Source organism: Gymnodraco acuticeps, unplaced genomic scaffold (assembly GCF_902827175.1).
Source record: "Gymnodraco acuticeps unplaced genomic scaffold, fGymAcu1.1, whole genome shotgun sequence".
Classification (NCBI taxonomy): domain Eukaryota; kingdom Metazoa; phylum Chordata; class Actinopteri; order Perciformes; family Bathydraconidae; genus Gymnodraco; species Gymnodraco acuticeps.
In genome coordinates, this window is record NW_022990615.1 from 90,363 (window position 1) to 115,378 (window position 25,016).

Sequence of the window (25,016 nt, forward strand, 5' to 3'; positions counted from 1 at the left end):
CAATTCAAGGTGCTTTACAAAAATGAAAGACTTTCAGACAAAGGTATTTAAAAACAGTAAAAGAAACAATACATGAATAAAAAGTACATGAATAAAAAAGTTACAGTGCAGTTTAAGATGTGAATAGTTCACACAGAAGTTCCACTTTACTGACACAGGAGGAAGAGCATACCGATTCCACGAGACGGCCAGCTCAGACAGCCCCGGCAGATGCTCATACTACAACTATTAACACAGTGTACTTTAACCTTGGTATGTAAAGCAATAAAACATCATTCTAAAACTGCAGCAAAAGACCGGAACTTCATATGTTTGTGTCTGCGTCAGGATCACACTAAACCCTCCTGTGAAGTAATGGCAAAAAGATATAGGACACAGGAACATTTAAATTGCCATTACATTAAGTAGAATCGTACTCTGAGTGAAACTGAACAATATAAGAAACATATCACATTGGATTAAGGATCGTTTTCACCGGACAAATAATTGGATTACTTCACAACTGACACAGTCATCCCGGATCAGCTGGACAACAGGCCACAATCAGCTGGAGATGGTCACCACCTGCGCTCATCAAGACAGCGAAAGGAGACGCCGAGAACCAAGGCTGGGAAAGCGGCCGGGTATGTGCAGCACTAAAACTGGATTGTATATTGGATACATAAGCTGTATTGGACAATGGCTTGGATTTAATGCTGCAATAATGTCAGCTGTTTGAATCAGTGCCCTGTCAGCAGACGGACAGCCAGCAAATGAAACTTAAAGGAACAGTGAACATTATGCCTGTCAATTCTGATGTTACGTCAACAGATGGCGCTGTTGGGATGGGATCTGTAATGGAAAAAAGGATCACCCAACGCATGGCCAATAGATGGGAGTTGCTTATTGTAAACTGTGAAAAAACAAAATAAGCTTAAATCAGGGCCCTACACTCTTAAAACCACTACGGTTTTTCTCCTGTGTGAACACGAAGATGTGATTTGAGAGCACCTGATCTAGTGAACATTTTCCCACACTCTTCACACCAGTACGGTTTTTCTCCTGTGTGAACAAGAAGATGTGATTTGAGAGCACCTGATCTAGTGAACATTTTCCCACACTCTTCACACCAGTACGGTTTTTCTCCAGTGTGAATACGGTGATGTGATTCTAGAACACCTGATGTAGTGAAAGTTTTCCCACACTCTTCACAGCTGTAAGGTTTTTCTCCAGTATGAATACGGTGATGTGATTTGAGATTACATGATTGAGTGAAAGTTTTCCCACACTCTTCACAGCTGTAAGGTTTTTCTCCAGTGTGAATACGGTGATGTGATTTGAGAGCACCTGATCTAGAGAAAGTTGTCCCACACTCTTCACAGCTGTAAGGTTTTTCTCCAGTATGAATACGGTGATGTGATTTGAGAGAACCTGATTGAGTGAAAGTTTTCCCACACTCTTCACAGCTGTAAGGTTTTTCTCCAGTATGAATAAGGTGATGTGATTTGAGAGCACCTGATTGAGTGAAAGTTTTCCCACACTCTTCACAGTTGTAAGGTTTTTCTCCAGTATGAATAAGGTGATGTGATTTGAGAGCACCTGATGTAGTGAAAGTTGTCCCACACTCTTCACACCTGTAAGGTTTTTCTCCAGTATGACTACGGTGATGTGATTTGAGATGAGCTGATGTAGTGAAAGTTTTCCCACACTCTTCACAGCTGTAAGGTTTTTCTCCCATGTGAATACGTTGATGTAATTTGAGATGAGCTGATTGAGTGAAAGCTTTCCCACACTCTTCACAGCTGTAAGGTTTTTCTCCCATGTGAATACGTTGATGTGATTTGAGAGCACCTGATTGAGTGAAAGCTTTCCCACACTCTTCACAGCTGTACGGTTTTTCTCCTGTGTGAATACGCAGGTGGATCTTTAATTCTCCAGATGTTGAAAAATATTTGTCACATTGCTGACAGCTGTGACGTCTCTTTCTTCCTTTCAGTTTCTAGAACAGACAGACAGAGAAAGAGAGAAAGTCAATCTAAAAAGCATAAATACAGTTAACACAATAAAAACTCACTTAATATAAACCTTGAGTTAACAAAATACTACTTATCAACTGTTTGTGTTTATTATATTTTTATTATATTTGATACAGTAATACAGCAATATTCTAACCAAAGTATATACCAGAGGTGGGGGACTCGAGTCACGTGACTTGACTCGCATAGCATATTTTTTGACTTGAGACTTGCTTGACTAACATTGATAAAAGACTTGACTTGACTTTGACTTGGTATTCATGACATGAAACTTGACTTAGGCTTGAGACAGATGACTCGAAAGGACTTTACTTTTTAAAATAAAAATATTTGCATTTGTTTTTGTATTGTACGAAGCCCCTAGAGGGCAATGAAACAAAAAAAAAAGAGAGAATTTATCTCGTTCGCAGGAGAAAGTAGGAAGTGGAGCGCACAGGAGACAGCCGTTTCATTGCAGACTGTTATGTTTATGTGGGGAAATACATACATTATTTGAGATACATTTCAAACTCGGACTTCATTTTAGGGACATTTCGGCCAGGGGTGTAGAGTTATTTGTTCAAGCACCGGATCGGCAAAACAGGAGAGTCTGTGAACCAGTCTGCCTTGACCTATGTATTCATGTCTGTGACTCACAGTATCTGCTGCCCACAGCTGTTTTATAGAAGAAGAACCTCCTTCACTTCATGAAATCTCGGCAGCACCAGGAGGCAGTGTAACTCAGCAGAATCTGAGAAGAGCAGCACCAGCTACAAAGAGCTGTGCCTTCACTGTGTTTACCTTCATTAGAACAGCTAACCACACACACACACACACACACACACACACACACACACACACACACACACACACACACACACACACACACACACACACACACACACACACACACACCACACACACACACACACACACACACACACACACACACACACACACACACACACACACACACACACACAATTATTCCCCCTATTACCTGTTTTATGATTTCAGAGCCCCACTCTCCGTTGTTGTTAATGTTGAAAATAAAACTCTAGTTTTCATAACCACTGATTTAAATGCGGAAACTGGGGTTATTCATCAGGATTTCGTAGGACTTAACTTGCTTGACTCTCACCCCAGTAACTTGAGACTTGCACATGTACAGATGTAGCACCTCATTTCAGACAGTTTGAAACGCGAGGGCCGTGGCCGGCACGGGGTCTGCCCTCGCTCAAGGGAAAACCTCCAGCGTGACTTGAGACCGCCCCCTTGATAAATAAATGTAATTATAATGAAGCCAGCTGCAATGGATCATTGATCCACCAGGGGGTGCAGTGGGGTTCCACACTGGAGCTCATGTGAAATAAACTCTGATACAGTACGGTAGATTTATGTCTGGTTCTACTGTATAGCGGATCTTTGTTAAGATCCATATGTCACGGATAGGATCATACTCTGTGCTAAATAAGAGACATTTAATCATTTAGGCTACAAAACATCACCATGTTTTTATTTAACAAAATAATGTTGGTTAGTCCACAACTACTGTACAAAAAACATCAGGAAGCCCGCCGGCTCCAAAAACGAACGGGAGGAAATGCTCTCGATTTTTTATTCTAATTTAATCATCATCTTCACCACGATCATTTATGTTTATGTTCGCCGAATTTACATGAAAGCACTGACAACTATGAATATACTGTAGTCAACTTCATTAAAACTTTATTAACATGCCTAAACTCAGTAATTCACTAAAAATATTTATATTTTAATGGAGCCTCGTAAAATGAAGTCCGAGTTCGACATTTTAATTCATGTCCTGCCAACACTGGCAGGACAGAAGGCGACACGCCCGTTCTAAGCCGTGTCCCTCACTCCTCACATCCCAAGCTGCATCCCCAAAAAGTGTATTATGTTGTTACATCGTTTCAGATGTGATGTTTCAATTGTGCTCTTGATAAGCCATTAAAACAGTAAAAACACGTTCAGTTTCCTTTTGCTTTTTGTGTCTCCTGTACACCAAAACATACCCATCTGTGATGGGTACGTTTTGGTGTGCAGGAGACAGGAGTTTTACTGTATTCAGTAATCAGTAACTGATTACATTTACAAAGTAACCCTCCCAACCCTACACTACACATTTTTCTTGGATTTTTTAACACCATAGTCCCTAATATATTTGTAGAAAGGCAGGAAATTGAATTAAATCGGAAAAATGTTTAATTGTGTTTCGTGTCCCCCCCCCCACACACTTCTCAAACCAAAGTTACACCCTTGGATTTTAAACAAAGTCAAGACCTGTTTTTTAAATGAAATCTGACGGCAGGCAGGCAGCTCTGATCACCTAATGATAAATGTGCCACACCATCAATAAAGTAACATCTTATCTTATCTTAATAATATCTTCATATTAATAATAAATCATACAGTATGTGTCCGAAAGGGAGGAGGAGGAAGCAAACACCAAAAAAACATTACAAAAAATATACTGCATATTAAAGGTGGGGTAAGTAAGTTTGAGAAACCGGCTCGAGATACACTTTTTGTTATATTCCATGGAATGCTCTTAACATCCCGATAGCAATGAATATCTTTAGTGCTTTGACAAAAAAATCCATAAAAAAATGTCATCTGTGGAAGCCGTGGTAATGTAAAAAGCACGACCAATCATCTGAGCCGGCCCGGCTAAAGTAACTGGATGGCCTACTTGCCTGTCAGCCTTCCATCTGTGTGTGTTGGAGGAGGGGCTCTGTAAGGAAGTGGCAGATTTTTTCTGGCTGTGTATTTTCAAATTCCAGCGCACTCTAGCTGGTTTCTCCAAAATTACCTACCACACCTTTAAAGCAAACTATTGTAAGGGTAAAAGTATGAGCATAACAAATAAAGTGTAAACATTATAATTATGATTATTTAATATATAGACTATATATTATTGAATTACAAGATTAGATATACTTTATTTGATCTAAAATATTGATGTGTTTTCGTTATACTGTAGTAGCCTGTGAAAACCATAACAAATGTGTTCAAATGCTCTTCACCAAAACACAACTGAAGTACTGAAAGTCCATGAAATGTGTCTTTCTGTATTTGTGAATGAAGCGCCATCTAATGGTTAAATCCTGAAATTGAAAATCTGGCAACGCCCTCTTGGAAAATAGTGGGAGTGCTTAACATTCCCAGCCGCTAGGATCCGTTGGGTCTTTGGCAGGAAGCTGTTGGCTGGAGTCTGTTCTAGAGTGCTACATCTGTATGACTTACTCCCACCTCTGGTATACAGGAGACAGAGGGAGACGGCATCCTGTCACTAGGAGTCTCAATATGCTCCGTTCGTCTTGTGTTTTGTTTTTTTGGTCTAATTATTGTCTAAACTAGGGATGCTCCGCTCGCCAATTTCGGGGCCGATCGCCGGAATCAGTATCGGCCGATCTGATCGCCGATCTGATCGAGTGGGCGAGGCCTAAATGGAAGATTTAAACATCACTTTAAATCTTCCATTTAAAGTGATGTTTAAACTCAGTTAATGGGGCTCATTCACTGGAGCTTCCACAAACAACAATCAACTTAATTATTACATTCAAATGATGTACATTATTCAAGTTTACATTCACTTTGGATAATAACACGGGAGAAATGAGCGGAAGCGCTCTCTTTTCCACTCTCCCTCTCTCCTGACAGCCTGTCAGTATCTCATGCAGCTCACTGATCCAGTAATGAGTTACCCGACAGTGAAGAATAAATATATTTATAATAACTAGTTTAGCTTGTTCCAGAGGTAGATAAAATAGCTAAGTGTGTTAGGTCTAACTCTTGTGTGTTTCGTTCCGCTTACCGGTCCGGCGGGTGGAGCTGCAGGATTTCTGCTTCACACACACGTTGCATACCGCTATTTTACTGTCTTTTTCGGACACCTTAAAATAATGCCAGACCGGTGAAGCCATTTTGGCGAGCTTGTTTTGCTGCACACAGAGAAAAGTGTATTTTATGTCATGCGATCGGCTCTCGCGATCGGCATGTTTAGAGAGTACTGATCGATCGGTAGAGAGTAATTATCGGCCGATCTCGATCGGTGACCGATCGATCGGAGCATCCCTAGTCTAAACCTTGTTGTGTCTGTATGAAACGTCATTTTGAGAGACCATGCTTTTAAACCTGTGGATTACATTTGCCTTCTGCAGACCATGTCTGGCCATACAACTCAACTTTCCAAGACACACCTGAGTTACAGAACGAACAGGTGTGGCGAGGAGCCCCGGCCTCTACGCTGGTACAGCCACGAAGCTATGCTAGAGCTACAATGCGATCGGCCTCCTACCAATACACCAAGCCATCTGTGCTCTTCGTTATTGGATGACATCCCTCGGGAGCCGCGTAGAAACACCAGGAAAAAGAGACGAGGAAGGAGGGGAGGTGTTCAGAATCGCCTACGGCGGAGATTCAGCCGGCCACCACTTCCATCCATCAAACTCTTCATGAGTCAGCAATCACTAGGGGGATCCAAGATGGCGCCTGTGTCGGCATGCCGCTCCCTCAGCGCTCTGCCTTTAGCAATCCTGCTTTTGTTCTATGTATGTCAAAATGTCTCTGCTCTGCTCGTCTATGATCGCAAAGCTCTCCTCCACCTCAGACCCTCACTGGAGTTTATACTGCTGCCCAAACCTACATCTGCCAACCGTAAATCGCCTCCCCCGTCTACTGTCGGATATTCCCACCTACCTGCGCCGGTTGCCCTGCATCCTGCCTCACCGAAAGCGTTTTAGACGACGGGAAAAGCGTGGTGGTTCGCTTGTCCATCAAAAAGCATACCTGGCGGCTTCTTCTGGGACTCATCCACGCATCAGATGTCATGGCCCTCCCGCTGCACGCCATCTGACGGTACGTCCACACAGCGGCTTTGGAAAAAGCTTGCCGGCAAGGTTTGATTGGCTAGAGCTTGTACTGGCAAATGATTTGATTGGCTGACGCTTCCACCAAAAGCTTCAGAAGATTCAAAAGTTGAACATTGCTCAACTTTTTAATCCTGAGATGCCTGGAAATCTCCGCTTTGCTTCCCACAATGCAGTTCGGCGAAAAGTGAGGCAAAGTGACGTCACCCCATTCAAAGTGAATGGGCAGAAGCGTTGGAAGAATTTTTTAACGCTGCTGTGTGGACGTACCGTGAGGGTTTGGTGGATTCGCCCTGTCTTTCCGGAGTTGCGGCCTCTGCTGGGCCCGCTGGCAGCTCCTCCTGCCCGACTGACTGACTGCGCAAAACATGTAATTACTAAATGGGTGAAAATCGCTTGTATCCATAATGGGCAGCATTAATATATACCCACATGACAGCTCATTGTTACTTTGTAATTCTACTCCACTACAATTCAGAGGTTAACCTGGTTGTGCAAACTTCCCTGCTTTGGGACGCCCCCCAGACAGTCCCGAGATAGTTACCGGACGCACCCCTCACTGTAACGTCATTAGTCACGTGCTGCGCGCGACCAGTTATAAACAGACTTTCAGCAAGTGAACGGGTCGTTGTCTGTTCCACGTTGTGCGTTTATGAAACTGTGAGTATTGTTACTGTGGCATAGGCACCTGTTTGTATCAATGTTTGCATCTAAATAACAGTTTACAGACAATAATCGGCGTAGTGTGTATATATACTGTGTACAGTACTTGTTTGCCGTAAGTGTGACCGGCTGTTCAGTAGTTTAACTTTCTGTCCGCTGTGACTGTCGATATAATTACTTTTGGTATGTACGATCGACGTATATTTCCAGTCTTGTGCTATTGTGGTGAGCTGTGTATAACTATGCCTCTGTCAGCCGCCATTACCGCATGTAAAACGTTATCCCCCTGTAAGCCGCCATTCTCACGTGTTAAAACATGTGCGCTTGTTGCGGTCAAGTGAGCCCTCTTGCGGGCATTTCTGTTATTGTTTATCATGAAGCGGACAGTTCCAGCATTTATGTATATGTATTGTTCCTAGCAGGAAATCGTAATGTAACTATTAGGATTCATATTGTCATTCACTAATTTGATCTACTCTGTTTATTTATATTTCTTAGATAACCACAACATAACAAACGAACATCCTGTAACACCATAACTCCTGTGAACAATTAAAGTTTGGATATCTACACCCCCTGGATTGCTGCAATCTTTCTGACAGAAGATTTAGGCCAGACTTGTATACACCAGCATCAATTATTCATAATTTCACACTGGTATTTTTACTCCACTATATTTATTTTAGTTACTCTGCAGATTCTGATTAATGATGTGAAATATAAACAACCCTTACATCAGACTTTAGTTACACCTGAGTAAAATTCAGGGAAAGGTGATTGTCAAGTGCCAACAATCAGGAGAGATATTTGATAATTGGTGCTTGAGAAGACTAAACATTTATCTGCATATCTCTATAAAGTATATGAATTGCTCGTTATTCTCTAATAGTTAATTAAAAACTGTATATAATTGCTATGTTTGCACATCCCTTTCAAGATTTCAAGATTTTCTAAGGTTTATTGACATATCATATACACAACTAGTGTAGTTATGCAATTAATGCAAACCTTGGGTCACAGGGTCCTCAACAGTGCATTACGACATCTATCAATATGTGTGAATACCTCCACCATTAAACTGTCGAATTCTGCACATTTCTTATACTATCTATATATATAAGGGTATAATTAATGCGTATAATATCAGTTAAAATAAGTGCTTCAACATAGTTAACATTGCAGGAAAGCAATATATTAGACGTTAAGTACTTTGTCAGGCTTAATATTTATCTGTAGATAGATACCCCCAAAGCTTTTTTCTTATTTGAAAGAAGACCTTAACCTAAAGTACTCTTTAATGTGTTACTAAAGGTTAATTAGTTTGTCTGTTTTGCACATCCTCATATTAATATCTTTGTACATCCAGCACTAAACTGTTTTATTGTAGAGATCACTTACAGTATCTTCTTGATTTTTTATATTCTATATTTCTATCATTGACCTTCTACTTTCCCCCTATGAAAGTATGTACTCTTAATATTTGTTGCATCAAATAACATTATTCAACAAAAATAACATTATTCAACAAAAATAATTCAATGACGTGCTTTAACCACTAGGCAGTGCACACAAGGTACACACAGCATACTAATAATAACTTTGTATTATTAGTGTAGGACACTTATGCATGTATAACATCTGAAGATCCATCCATCCATCCATCTTCTCCCGCTTATCCGTGGTCGGGTCGCGGGGGTAGCAGTTCCAGCAGAGAGCCCCAAACTTTCTTTTCCCTGGCGACATCAACCAGCTCTGACTGGGGGATCCCAAGGCACTCCCAGGCCAGCGAAGAGATATAATCCCTCCACCTGGTCCTAGATCTACCCCTTGGTCTCTTCCCAGCTGGACGTGCGTGGAACACCTCCCTAGGGAGGCGCCCAGGTGGCATCCTAACTAGGTGCCCGAACCACCTCAACTGGCTCCTTTCGACGCGAAGGAGGAGCGGCTCAACTCCGAGTCCCTCCCTGATGACCGAACTTCTCACCTTATCCCTAAGGGAGACACCAGCCACCCTGCGGAGAAAACCCATCTCGGCCGCTTGTAACCGCGATCTCGTTCTTTCGGTCATGACCCATCCTTCATGACCATAGGTGAGGGTAGGAACGAAAAATGGCCCGATAGACCGAGAGCTTTGCCTTCTGGCTCAGCTCCCTTTTCGTCACAACGGTGCGGTAAAGCGACTGCAGTACCGCTCCCGCTGCTCCGATTCTCCGGCCCATCTCACGCTCCATTGTTCCCTCACTCGAGAACAAGACCCCGAGATACTTGAACTCCTTCACTTGGGGTAAGGACTCATTCCCTACTTGGAGTGGACAGTCCATCGGTTTCCTGCTGAGAACCATGGCCTCAGATTTGGAGGTGCTGATCCTCATCCCAGCCGCTTCACACTCGGTTGCGAACCAATCCAGTGAGTGCTGAAGGTCGTAGACCGATGAAGCCATTAGAACCACATCATTTGCAAAAAGCAGTGGTGTAATCCTTAGTCCACCGAACTGCAGACCCCCTCCCCCATGACTACGCCTCGAAATCCGATCCATGTATATTACAAACAGGATTGGTGACAAAGCGCAGCCCTGGCGGAGGCCAACCCTCACCGGAAATGGGTCCGACTTACTGCAGAGGACCCGGACACAGCTCTCACTTTGGGAGTACAGAGATTGGATGGCCCTGAGTAGAGACCCCCTCACCCCATACTCCCGCAGCACCTCCCACAGTAACTCCCTGGGAACTCGGTCATACGCCTTCTCCAAGTCTACAAAACACATGTAGACCGGATAAGCGTACTCCCAGGCCCCCTCCAGGATCCTTGCGAGAGTAAAAAGCTGATCCGTCGTTCCACGACCAGGACGGAATCCGCACTGACCCTCCTTTCTAGTACCTTAGAGTAAACTTTCCCGGGGAGGATGAGTAGTGTGATGCCTCTGTAATTGGCACACACCCTCTGATCCCCCTTTTTAAAAAGGGGAACCACCACCCCGGTCTGCCACTCCTTCGGTACTGTTTCCGACTTCCACGCAACGTTGATGAGACGTGTCAACCATGACAGTCCCTCAACACCCAGAGCCTTCAGCATTTCCGGGCGGATCTCATCCACCCCCGGGGCTTTGCCACTGTGGAGTTGTTTGACGACCTCAGTGACCTCCCCCCGGGAGATTGGTGTTGATCCCCCGTCATCCTCCAGCTCTGCCTCTAACATAGAGGGCGGAGTTGTCGGGTTCAGGAGTTCCTCAAAGTGTTCCTTCCAACGCCCTAACACTCCATCAGTTGAGGTCAACAACGTCTCATCCTTACTGTACACAGCTTGGATGGTTCCCTGCTTCCCCCTCCTGAGGTGTCGGACAGTTTTCCAGAACAACTTTGGTGCCGCCCGAAAGTCCTTCTCCATGTCTTCTCCGAACTTCTCCCACACCCGCTGCTTTGCCTCGGCCACGGATGAGGCTGCTGCCCTTCGGGCCTGTCGGTACCTTGCAACTGCCTCGGGAGTCCCCCGGGATAACAAATCCCTGAAGGCCTCCTTCTTCAGTCGGACGGCTTCCCTGACCACCGGTGTCCACCAGGAGGTTCGAGGGTTACCGCCCCTTGAGGCACCTAGGCCCTTGAGACCACAGCTCCCCGCCGCGGCTTCGGCGATAGAGGCTTTGAACACCGACCACTCTGGTTCAATGTCCCCAACCTCCACAGGAATGCCCGAAAAGCTCCGCCGGAGGTGTGAGTTGAAGGCCTCCTGAACTTGGGCCTCCTCCAGACGTTCCCAGTTCACCCGAACTACACGTTTGGGCTTACCAGGTCTATCCAGAGGCTTCCCCCGCCACTCGACCCAACTCACCACCAGATGGTGATCAGTTGACAACTCCGCCCCTCTCTTTACCCGAGTGTCCAAAACATACGGCCTCAGGTCTGATGTTATGATAACGAAATAGATCATGGACCTTCTGCCTAGGGTGCTCTGGTACCACGTACACTTATGAGCATCCTTATGTTCGAACATGGTGTTTGTTATGGCCAATCCATGACTAGCACAGAAGTCCAGTAACAAACCACCACTCAGATCAGGGGCCGTTCCTCCCAATCACGCCCCTCCAAGTGTCTCCATCATTGCCCACATGTGCGTTGAAGTCTCCCAGCAAGATTAAAGAGTCCCCTTCAGGAGCCCCATACAGGACTCTTTCCAGGGTCTCCAAGAAGGCCGTATATCCTGAACTGCTGTTGGGTGCATAAGCACACACAACAGTCAGAGTTTCCCCCCCCATAACCCGCAGGCGTAGGGAGGCGACCCTTTCGTCCACTGGGGTAAACTCCAACAACGAAGCACCTAACCGGGGACTTGTGAGTATCCCCACACCCGCCTGGCGCCTCACACCTTGAGCAACTCCGGAGAAGAATAGAGTCCAACCCCTATCCAGAAGTAAGGTTCCAGAGCCGACGCTTGAGCCCAACCAGATCCAACTGGTAACGCTCCACCTCCCGCACAAGCTCCGGCTCCTTCCTCCCAGAGAGGTGACGTTCCACGTCCCCAAAGCCAGCTTCTGTCGCCCGGGTCTGGTCCGTCGAGACCCTCCGCTTTCACTGCCACCCTTCTGGCAGCGCACCCGACCCCATCGCTGTTTCCTGTAGGTGGTGGGCCCGCGGGACGGAGAAGCGGAGGTGTTGCCCACGTTGCCTTTTCGGGCTGGGCCCGGCCGGGCTCCGTGGCAAGCCCGGCCACCAGACGCTCGCCGACGAGTCCTCCTTCTGGGCCTGGCTCCAGAAGGGGACCCCGGGCTTCCTCCGGGCCGGGTATCCTCACTTCTTGTATCGTCTTTCATGAGGTATTTTGAACCAATCTTAGTCTGGCCCCTTGCCTGAGACCAATTTGCCATGGGAGACCCTACCAGGAACACAAGGTTCCAGACAACACAGCCCCCAGGTTCATCAGGGCACACAAACCTCTCTACCACGGTAAGGTGCTGGTTCTTCAGAGATCTGAAGATGTGTAGTTTTATTCACGTTTTTACATAATTGTACAGGATATTGCTATACTATTTCTCATGTTTTACTTCTACACATTAATATCTGATTCGTAAAACATCACAGACAGAAAGGCATATCCGTCATTTAATGGTAAGCTATTGAAATTGTGATTCCATAGATGTGTCTCCCATCACCCAAATCCCCTGACTATTCTCTCAACTCAGTATTTACATTCTTATATTCAAAGAAAATCAGTAATATCTTTAAAAACGACTAGGGCCGGGACTTTAACGCGTTAATTAAGATTAATTAATTACACAAATTAACGCGTTAAAAAAATTAACGCATTTTAATCGCACTTATTTTTGCACCGCGGAACGTTTCTCACTGGATGAGTTTCAGGCGTACCGATTATACTGGAGCACCAACGAACGTTCATGACTTCAGACAACAACAAACCACAGTGAACAACATTGGGAAATGTTGTTTTAAAAAACGGACGGATGGAAGCGTCGATAAGAGCACGGTTGTGCAAAAAGGAATTCGCTGCGCCGCGGCAAAAATGGGATTCATCCTAATTTTAGAGAAGCGCTGCGCCGAGCCGCTTCTGGGACGCGTCTGAGCCGTAACACGGCGCGTGTGGTGTAATAGCACTCATTGACTAGAGTGGCCGCGATCCTTACGACTGCCGCGGCGCCGCCGTAACGCGACGCAGACGCTCCTGGTGTGTTTTGGGGGTAAGACAGCATTTCCTCTCGCTTTCTCAGAGATGTTTTCGAATCAGTTGGAGCAAGTGTTTTATTGCTTGTAAACACCTCTCTTAGCTCAGAATGTGTCCCAGCTGCATTCAAACATGCCGTGGTCCAGCCACTACTTAAAAAGAAAAATCTCGACCCCTCCATTCTCGCAAATTGTAAGCCCATCTCCCAGCTATCTTTTTTATCTAAAGCCCTGGAGAGAGTAGTCTATATCCACCTACAGTCATTCTTAACCACGCATGGCATCCACGAAAAGTTTCAGTCTGGCTTCAAACCTATGCACAGCACTGAAACAGCCCTTTTAAGAGTATTTAATGATCTGCTCCTAGCCGCCAACTCAGGTAGCCCAGCTGTCTTGGTGCTGTTAGACCTGACAGCTGCCTTTGACACTGTGGACCATAACATCCTGTTGTCACGGCTTGAACAGTCCGCAGGCATCACAGGCTCTGCCCTTGCATGGTTCAGGTCCTACCTGGCAGACCGTAGCTTCTCAGTGCAGCTAGGTGCCTTCTGCTCTGCTAAAGCCCCTCTTACCTGTGGGGTTCCCCAAGGCTCGATCCTGGGCCCCATCCTTTTTCTACTGTATATACTGCCCCTAGGTTCAATTCTCACAAAACACAACATTGTTACGCTGATGATGTACAGATTTATCTGCCTCTCAATCAAAATGTCAACTCACTACAGCAGTAGAGATCAAATCCTGGCTGAGCCAAAACTTCCTCAACCTCAACGAGAGCAAGACCGAGGTCATCTTTTTTGGACCCCGACCTCCAGCCTCCCCGGGTTGATATTCTGGGCTCCCTCAATAAAAACATCCTCTCCTCTGTCACGAACCTTGGAGTGACCTTCAACAGCGCCTTTACATTTGATAAGCAGGTTAGCACCGTAGCAAGACCTGCTTTTTCAAAATACGACTATTGGCTAAGACCAAGTTGTTTTTATCTTTTAAAGACCTAGAAAGGGTTATTAAAGCCTTTGTTACCTCGAGACTGGATTACTGCAACGTATGTGGGTATGGACCAGGCCTCAATTAGACGCCTCCAGCTAGTGCAGAATGCAGCTGCACGTCTTCTCACTGGCCATAAAAAGCGTGACCACATCACCCCAATTCTGGCCTCACTACACTGGCTTCCAGTTCGGTTCAGAATTGATTTTAAACTCCTTTTATTTGTTTTGAAAGCCCTAAATGGGCTGGCTCCGGCCTATGAAGCCGAACTCCTCCTTCGCTATACCCCAGCCAGAGCCTTAAGGTCGGCTGACCAGCTGCTGCTGGTAGTGCCCAAGACCAGGCTTAAAACCCAAGGGCACCGAGCATTCGCAGCAGCGGGCCCTAGGCTCTGGAACACTCTGCCCCTCAACGTGAGGTCGGCCCAGACATTAGTTTTTTTTTAAATCAACACTTAAAACTCACTTCTTCTCTCTGGCCTTCTAGCATTTTCTTATCAAGCTCCACTTTTGTGGAATCAGCTTCCAGTTTGTGATCGGGCGGCCGACAGCCTATCCGTTTTAAGAGTACGCTTAAGACCTTCCTTTTGATAAAGCTTATAGTTGATAAAAATGACCTAATGAGAGTGCTTTGACGCAGATACGCTGTGCCTCTTCACCTACATTTTGGTTTTTGCTCTTTCACTTAAATCCTAAAAACTTGAATCTTATATTTAAAACTAAGGTTATTAATAGGGGCCGGGACTCGATTAAAAAAATTAATCTAATTAATTAGAGGCTTTGTAATTAATTAATCGAAATTAATCGCATTTTTAATCACATATAAATATTTGACCTAAGAACAGTGAGAAGCAATTTTTTTCACATGGATTTTAGTATACCATTAGGCGCATTCACACCGCAGTACTTTTCCCACAAAGGTCTATGAGAATTTAGTTCATGAGAACTCTTTGAACCTGGGGGTGGATTAGGCAAATGAAGCCGCTGACGTCACTTCTTCTTCTTCTGCTTTGGGTTTACTGGCAGGCCGCAAACCACTTCACGGCGTATACTGCCGCCCAAAGTCCCCGGCCGGAAGTCCCCGGAGTTGGGGACTGGCTTCAGTAGAAGCTGCTGGGAGTCCCAGCAGCCTTCCGAGTAAATCGCCAGAACGCCGACACCTCCTCATCTCCACCGCTCCCATGTTTTATTTTGTGTTGCCATAAGTTAGTCTCTCTGCGTTTCTGCGCTGGGCTAATGCTAATAATGCTAATGCGAGGATAATAAAATGGCGGCTTCACAAAACTTTTTGGGAGTTTTACGGGGCGTGGTTTGCAATCCGCCCAGCCAATCAGAAATATAGCTCTTTTCTCACAAGAGAGCCGTACGAAAGTCCCTGCTCTCTAGCAGCTCTCTGCTCTCTAGCAGGGACTTTCGTGGGGGTAAAAAGGTTCTCATGAACTAATTTTAGTACCGGCTCTTTTTGGTGTGAACGCGATAAAAGAGGCTAACGTCCACGCTAGCTTCCACGCTAGCTGCTATATGTTTTGCATTGAGGTGATACTTGAGGCTTGATGTGCTGCGGTGATATGCGAATTCCTTTTTGCATAATTTGCACACAACCGTGCTCTTATCGACGCTTCCATCCGTCCGTTTTTTAAAACATTTCCCACTGTTGTTCACTGTGGTTTGTTGTTGTCTGAAGTCATGAACGTTAGTTGGTGCTCCAGTATAATCGGTACACCTGAAACTCATCCAGTGAGAAACGTTCCGCGGTGCAAAAATAAGTGCGATTAAAATGCGTTAATTTTTTTAACGCGTTAATTGTTGTGTAATTAATTAATCTTAATTAACGCGTTAAAGTCCCAGCCCTAGTTATTACTAATCTTTCTATTTTTTCTTTATCCAAAAACGTTTCCCTCCATGACCTCACAAGGTTTTATTGGAGGGAAACAGGTTTGCAGAGGGGGCCTTATTCAAGGCAGGGGAGTGTTATGCCGTAGTCACAGCATACCTCCTCATCACTCACCAATTCCAACTAAGGCCCCAGCGGGGACCTTGCTCCCTGCCTGTGTCTGTGTATTTGCATGTTCCGATTAACCGAGCCTCCTCCAAATGTTCTTTTTCTTTTGTGCCTATATCTACGCCGGGATCCGGAGTCGAGGCTGATCTTCTTGCTGTGGTCCTGTGTCCTGGATCCTCTATCCTGAGTTCTGGATTAAATCGTGGACTTCGGGTCGTGGCTAAACCTGTCTCTGCAGTCCTGCCTGGGTCTCGTCATGCTGCTTCCCTGATGGCTCCCACAGGATTGTTGACATCCCCATGGATTCATCTTCTTATTATACACATGCATTTCCAAACATTCGGTCTACCTACGCTGTAAAATGTATTATCTTTTCGATTTACACATAGCATCTATTGCACGTCAGACAAGCAGTCAGTGACTCTGCATAAGGTACAGCAAATGTTGTGTCTCTGTGTCCACCTAATATCAATTCAAAGACCATGACACAATTCCATCAGATTAATGATAAAAACCTAGAGGACATTATTCAACATCTGAAATCCTCCTTCTGCTGCCTTGATATTATTCCAACAGGATTTTTCCAAGATGTTTTTCCTTGCATGGCCTCAGATCTACTTCATATAGTAAACAAGTCTCTTCACTCAGGTGTTTTTCCACATGCCATGAAAACTGCAGTCATTAAACCGCTCTTAAAAAAGAATAATCTAGATGCTTCAGTAATGAACAATTACAGGCTCATATCAAACCTCCCATTTCTAGGTAAAATCATTGAAAAAGTTGTTTTTCAACAGTTGAGTAATTTCTTGCATTTAAATAACTGTTTCGATGTGTTCCAGTCAGGCTTTCGTCCAAACCACAGCACTGAGACTGCTCTTATAAAGGTCTTCAATGACATACACTTATGGCGCATTTCCACTGCAGGGCCTCGCACGGCTTAGTACGGTATAGCTAGGCCTTGGTAGGCCAGGCTCACTTTATGCTGCGTTTCCAATACAGTATAGGAACTGGGGCAGTAACTATAGTAACACAGTGTAGTTGGAGCCGTGACGTCATCTTCAATGTGAACCGCAAAACCAACATCAGCCGTTAGCTGTTAGCCCTCAGAGCTCACAGCTCCTCATATCTGTTCAGAAACTAGACAGAAGTTAAACAAGTACAAACCACAGACTGTATATGTCTGTATAGGCCGTTGTGAGTGTGGACGGCCGGAGCGTATACAACGTTAGCAGAATCTCCATTCAGAAAACACGCATTTAAAAAAAGGTGTTTCGCCTGCTGTCTGTCTGCAGACTTGTCAAAGCATTCGTTCATGGTTTTTACTAACCGGTATCAGTATGTTGTTACTTCGGCAAAACTGCTCCACCTGTTAGAAATCTGCTCAAAGATTGTTGGTCACCCTGTCAGAGACTTTCTGACTCACAGACCATAATAACCTGAGAGGCTGTCCAACAGCATCATCTGGGACCCGCTGAAGGCTCTTTGAGCATCTCTCACTGATCCTGCTGTTATGTTACATGTTTGTTTCTCATGAATTGTGTTTGTCTTATTTGTCTATGACCCTGAAAACTGCAATAATTAAACCGCTCCTAAAAAAGCATAACCTAGACAAAACCATAATGAATAATTACAGGCCAATATCAACGTTCCCTTTTTAAGCAAATTGATTGAAAAAGCTGTTTTTCAACAGTTGAGTAATTTCATGTTTTTAACTGACGGTTTTGATGTGTTTCAGTCGGGCTTTCGACCTAACAACAGCACTGAGACTTCACTTGTTAAGGTCTTAAATTACATCCATTTGAACACAGACAGTGGCAGAATATCAGTGTTAGTATTATTAGATCTCAGCGCTGCCTTTGATACTGTTGACCACAACATATTGTTAGACCGTCTTGAAAACTGGGTGGGAGTTTCAGCAACAGTTCTAAACTGGTTTAGCTCCTACTTGAAGGACAGAACAAACTTTGTCTCAATAGGCAATTACAAATCAGCCCTGATAAATATGTCATGCGGGGTTCCTCAAGGCTCCATCTTAGCACCTTTGCTTTTTAATATTTATATGCTACCTCTGGCTGAAATTATTAAAAAGAGCGATCTAAGCTATCACACCTATGCAGACGACACCCAGATTTATTTTAAAATCACACCGGGAGACTATTCCCCGATTAGAACACTGAGCAAGTGCATTGAGCACATCACTGACTGGATGACTCAGAACTTTCTCCAATTGAACAAACAAAAAACTGAGATCCTATTTTTTGGAGCAAAGAAGGACCGATTAAAAGTAATCACAGAGCTTCAGTCGGCAGACTACAAAGTAACTCCCAAAGCAAGAAATCTAGGTGTAGTGATGGACTCAGACTTGGATTTTAACAGTCACATTACAACAGTTATTAGGTCTGCATATTACCACCTGAAGAATATATCAAGGATTAAAAAACTAATGTCGCAACAGGATTTAGAAAAACTTGTCCATGCTTTTATTTTCAGTAGACTCGACCACTGCAATAGTGTATTCACAGGGCTCACTAAACCCATCAGAAAGCTGCAGCTGATTCAGAACGCTGCTGCTCGAGTACTCACTGACACTAGAAAAGTGGATCACATCACTCCGGTTCTGAGATCATTACACTGGCTTCCAGTCTGCCAAATAATTGATTTTAAAATACTACTGCTAGTTTTTAAATCACTAAATGGCTTAGGACCGAGGTATATAGACGACCTCCTCCATCACTATGAAGCATCCAGGAGTCTCAGGTCTTCTGGGCCGGGTCTGCTCTCTGTTCCGAGAACAACCACTAAACATGGAAAAGCAGCTTTTAGTTATTATGCCCCAACAATTTGGAACAAACTGCCTAAATCGTGCACGTCCGCCGAAACGCTTCCTATTTTCAAATCCCAACTAAAAACGCTCCTATTTGCCGCTGCTTTTAATTGAGCTGCCCATACTCACACTACAGTATGCATTTTCAGTCATGTATTCTGTACCTGTTGTGTTTATTTATTTCATTTCCTTTGCTTATTATGCCTGTTTTAAATGCATTTTTAATAACGTATTTATGCTGTATTTGTTCTTAAATGTTGTTTGCTTTTAATCTGTAAAGCACTTTGAATCGCCACGTGCTGAAAAGTGCTAAATAAATAAAATTGCCTTGCCTATGTTGATGTTACACATGGAGCTGCTGTGATCTGACAATTAAAGAATCGTACCATATACAACAACGTTCTAACCGCTATCTAACCATATTGTGCATTCATATTGTATATTTCAAAACAGGTTGTGATCTTTCATTTGGGGATAACACGCATTTTGACTGATTATCGGTATCGGCCTTTTTTTAATCAAATTGCCGATAAAACTTTGGCTCTGATGCGGCCGTTTCTCTGGCTGCAGTCACCACTCTTGCGGCTTTCACACCAGTGCTTTTCCCGTTCTAGCTCCGTGCTAGAGCTTTTCAGGTTCAGCTCCGGTTTCCCTTTTCTGCTCCCGCTTTGTTCACACCACCCAGAGCCCGACTGGTGCTGCCGCTGCTGCGTCATGACGTCACCGTTTACATCGCTGATTTGCTCCCCAACGGCATTACGGCGCTCACAACAACAACAATGGGGGACTGCGTCGGGTCGATGATCGTGTTGCTTTTAATCACGCGAAGCCAGATTAAATTAAATAACGACTTCTCCAACCTTATGCTTTTCTCCAGAGTGCCGTGGTTCATTGTTTATTAATGTGTTTCAGCGGCATTTACCGACCGCTGCAGTGCTGGCTGCTCTTGTTTAGAGCTCGTTAGCTCCGGGTTAGCTCACACTGCAGCGGCCGCTCTAAAGTATTCACTGTCCGACTGTCACACAAGCAGCTGATACATATCCCCAGTTCCCCTTAAGTGAATGTGTGTCAGTCTGAATTGACGCTGTTTGGCATCACAACGTTGTTATGTATGGAGGACGGAACATGACTTAAGTATAAATAAATAAATGTATGAAGAAATACAGGAATAAATAAATACGTAAATAAATAAATAAATACAGGAATAAATAAATGACGAAATAAATACAGAAATAAATAAATGTTGAAATGAATACACAAATAAATAAATAAAAGAATAAATGCATAAATAAATATGGAAATAAATACATCAATGTATAAATAAATAAATAAAAGTCGAAAATAAAACAGAACACACGTTATTATATATCTTTCATTTATTTCTACATTTACGCGACATACATTTATTTATTTATGTGTCCGTATGCTAATGAGGTGGGCGGTCCTAACCTCAGTCTGAAGCAGGATTGGTTACAGGAGTGTGTGATCATTTCTGGCAGAGGGCTCTACTACTAACGCCTGGATTACCGCGCTGATTCGAATGCAGGAGCTTTACTGTTTATCCCTTATCTTTATACATCCATGGTTTATCCACAGTTGTAAGGTTTATTTATGGATATTGATTTAAGAGCCATTGGAGATCATTTATGATCATTAGCGGACCATTTAGAGAACGGAGAACCAAAAGACTATGTCCAGTTTCGTGTGGAACGATGTATCGAGGACTTGGCTCAGCTCGACATGATGTGACTTGCCACGAATCTATTGCTTCTGCCTGGCTCCAACAATTGGCGAATCCTGCTTCAGACTGAGGTTAGGACCGCCCACCTCATTAGCATACGGACACATACATGTAGAAATAAATGAAAGATATATAATAACGTGTGTTCTGTTTTATTTTCGACTTTTATTTATTTATTTATACATTGATGTATTTATTTCCATATTTATTTATGCATTTATTTATGCATTTATTCTTTTATTTATTTATTTGTGTATTCATTTCAACATTTATTTATTTCTGTATTTATTTCGTCATTTATTTATTCCTGTATTTATTTATTCCTGTATTTATTTATTTATTCGTATTTCTTCATACATTTATTTATTTATACTTAAGTCATGTTCTGTCCTCCATAGTTATGAAAGTTTCTCTGGTATAAAATGGGTGATGTTGGCATAGCAACCGAAGCTAAACTGACTACTTGCTATTGCTATCCTATTGTGGCATAAACCGTTTTCTACAGGCACATTTTACCGGCGTATTGTTATTATGATTCTACTTGTGATAGTCGGACACGACGACCTGTGCAGCCCATGTATTGATTCCATCCGATAGCTGCTATAATACAAAACAAAACGTCTGCGTCTCTCCACAATGATCAATAACAGTGAACGGATGGTCAAAGTAAGGTACAAATAAACAGAATCACACGAAGCCTGGTTAGTGTTGCCTGACTTTATAAAGTGTGTTTATAAGCACTACTGCTTGTAGGCAGGCATGACGAGACTCTTCAGTCGACCCATGTTCAGGGGAGGTGGGTTTAGTTTCCTGCACGCCTCGACGTAAGAGAGAAGTAAGCGACGCCGCCTCTTAGCTCCGAAGCTCTTGCCTCTAGACCAAGCGGCAAACTCTGGGGAACAGCCGGGACGCCAATACGGAAGTGCCACACACTGCAGTTCATACATGGACCGCTAGGGACTGGCTGCAGAAAGGAGCAATTTCCAAAGACCCCCATATTAAAATGCCCAACTTTACAGCAGAAAAAAACATGTTTCTACCCATGGATGCAATAAATATTATTATCGATATAGTTAGATTCCACCTTCATGATTATGAATCTGTGAGTGAATTGTTTTCTAACACGACCCTTTTATTTATATTAGGTCTTAAAGTTTTTGCATAAATTAGGGCGTGGTCACTTTGATGGACACGTACATGCCTCACTGTCAGCTAACAGCAACTTGTCCACTCTGCTAGGCTACAACCATAGAGGCCACAATGTTAGTTAGTCGTAGTTACTGTACTTGACCTTTAGCTTTCGCCGTGTTCGTGGTGATTGTGCCTTTTAGGGAATATTGTTACAAATACCAGACAATTAAAATGTGCGCTTGAATGTACTAACAGAACTTCCAAGAAGTCTAAAATGATAATATTATACATGTTAACCCCGTTCGCAGGTGTTTGTGTGCTTGGTAGCTTAGCTTGTTACTTATTAGCCAGCTAAGGACGTAACCCTTTATGCATACATATACATTTTAGTTTATGATTCAGCCTTGGGTAAGACTTTTATAGGCTATGGCTATGACGCTCATAATGCTAAACGGGAGCAAATGTTAATAGGGGACCCAATTATCCCAGTGGTGGCCGCCGGAGCTAACGGAGCCGCAGGGGGCTAGCTCCAGCCGGCGTCCCGGAACTAGCCCACTGCGGCTCCGTTAGGTCCGGGCGGTGGAGTCCGTCGTTATAACTGGAGATCAAGGAATGCAGCGAAACGCAGACTTGGTACGCCTGCTGTAGTATTAGCTAAATAAATTATGTTGAACAAGGCTTATTAAGCTGAACATCGCCACAATTGTTCTGCTATGTATCTGTACTTCTTTTCTTAACGTGTGAATGACAAGCATTAAGAATAACAAAATATAGCTAATTCTCTTGCAGATTGTCTCATTTGATTATGAATGTAACGTTTATATAGGGGAACTACACTGTTAGCAGTAACTTGGTATGCATGTATTTCATGTTAGCTTAGCTTCTTAGCCTGAGCTAGCTCTGTTTACTTCCAGTTCGGAGGCAGCAGGCTCCGCCTTGGCTCCGCCTCTTTGCCCTTATTTGGAGCAGGCGGGATTAGACTCTGACATTGCTGTCAAGCCGTTAGTGGCCGACTCCGCCTACTAAGGGCTTCTCGGCAACTCTGCAGAATCCTATGGGTGACGTCACGGGCACTACGTCCATTTATATATACAGTCTATGCTCTAGACCAGGGGTGCCCAACCTTTTTTGAACCGAGAGCTACATTTAAAGTTGCCAGTCTGCCGAGATCTACCAGTCCAAATAGAGAGGCGTAGCCATTACTGACAGCCAGGTTACCAGGTAAATACACACTTCTACTTGTATAAAACTGACCTTTGTACGATTAATACTTCATAAAATACTGCAGATCCTTTATCTTACCTCTTTCTAATCTACACACATACAAGTATTTAACTGAAGTTACACAACAGTGTTGTTGATACAGAGTTGGAGTTTATTCACACCTCACATACTACAGTGGGTAATGTTTTCAAGAAACATTGAACAGTGCTGCCACATATGACACAGGGAAAAAAGAAAAGACTCTGAACCCTTTCTTTGCCATTATATAAAAATAGTGTTGCAACAAAAGTATAAATTAGGCTTACTAATAAGACAACTCAGATCTGAAGCTACACAGGAATCTGCTAACAAAGTGCAATAAAAAAGACAAAATTAATAGAATCAAACCTTTTTTGTTGCATGTTAGTAGATTATAAAAAGAATTGCCTTTAAAATAGGATGCAAGCAACACTAGTTTCTTAACCTGAATTGATGATAGACTATAATCAATTTAAGTTTGCATTCTTATACCATTTTGTACAATAATTATAATGAATAAGTTCAAACAAACTCAAACTTACAGCTGATTAATAACGGTATCCAACTTGAGGTTTTATTATATCAAAAACCTGTTGAAATGCTTCTGTTATTTTTACTGTCCCCAAAAAGCACGTCGGCAGCCTCCAGGAATGCTTCTTTCACAACGTCGCCGTCTTTAAAAGACTTCATGTGTTTCGCAAGAACGTGACTGGCACGATAAGATGCTCTGGTAGCAGCCTTGCTCTTGTTGTTGGGCCTGGTGAAAATGGACTGCTGTGCATTTAGCTGTCCTTTCAGGCCCCTCCCCTTTTGGGAGCGTAGGGCAGAATTAGGAGGGAATTCCGTCTCGTAGCGTTTGTGCACTGTTTTGAAATGCCGCTCCTAAATTACCCTTCTTCGATAAAGCCACGCTCGCATTGCAGATGAGACAGATGGACTTTGAATTGGAATAGATACAAAAATAATCATCCTCCCACTCGGAATGAGAATTATATATGTTTTGCTTCTGCCATAATTGCGGTCTTGTGTGTGTGCGGACTGTCACTCCTGTTGACAGACGAACAACGTTAGCGAACTAGTGCACACTGCCCACTGCTCACCAGCCACGCCCCGACACATGGGGTCACGCCGGCCAATCACAAAGCTTTGATGCGTTCAAGTGCATTATTCTGGCTCAGGAAGAGTATGTTATAGGACATTAACGATAAAACAGAATATTGTTGTTCTATTTTTAGACACATCTCGCGATCGACTGGGAATCTCCCCGCGATCGACCGGTCGATCGTGATCGACTGGTTAGGCACCCCTGCTCTAGACCGACAATTTTTTTTGTTTGTTTCCTGCACGCCTCGACGTAAGCGACGCCGCCTCTTAGCTCCGAAGCTCTTGCCTCTAGACCGACAATTTTTTGGAGCTGGAAGTGAACCGCATTCCGGAGCTAAGAGGCGGCGCCTCTGCGGTGTGAACAGGAAAAACCGGCACTTTTCAGGCGTTGGTGTGAAAGGGGCGTCTGTGTCCAGGAGCAATGTCTCGCCCACAGCGCTATCTGATAGGCTATTACTGAAGTGTCAATCAACACTGAAGATTTTCATGGCGGGAGCCAGCCAGAGAGGCGGGACCTTCTCAAATTACAGGCAGGTGCGAAAGAACGCAGACACAGACTGAAGCAAGCAGCAGCGCTGAGTGGCAGAGCCATACATGTGTTTAGAAGGTAAGTCAGTTGAAAGCCGAAGTTCAATAAACATCCCAATCCCCTCAGCTGAAGTTGCAAAATCACCACGATCTTATGATCCAATTCTATCAGTTTCCAAGTTACACAGGGACGCGGGAAGTCAGTCAGAGTTGGGGGTGCGTGCAGCGTCTCGCAGCGGAGT

At 43.9% G+C, this 25,016-nt stretch overlaps 1 protein-coding gene across 1 annotated transcript in view; it reads right to left on the reverse strand.

Annotated features, from left to right (window-relative positions):
• Window positions 1-25,016, reverse strand: part of LOC117554598 (zinc finger protein 420-like) — an 81,577-nt gene that overhangs the window by 47,746 nt on the left and 8,815 nt on the right. The window contains exon 3 of the mRNA XM_034229046.1: window positions 991-1,978. Coding sequence (XP_034084937.1) covers window positions 991-1,978 — 988 coding nt within the window. The remainder of the gene's footprint in view (window positions 1-990; window positions 1,979-25,016) is intronic.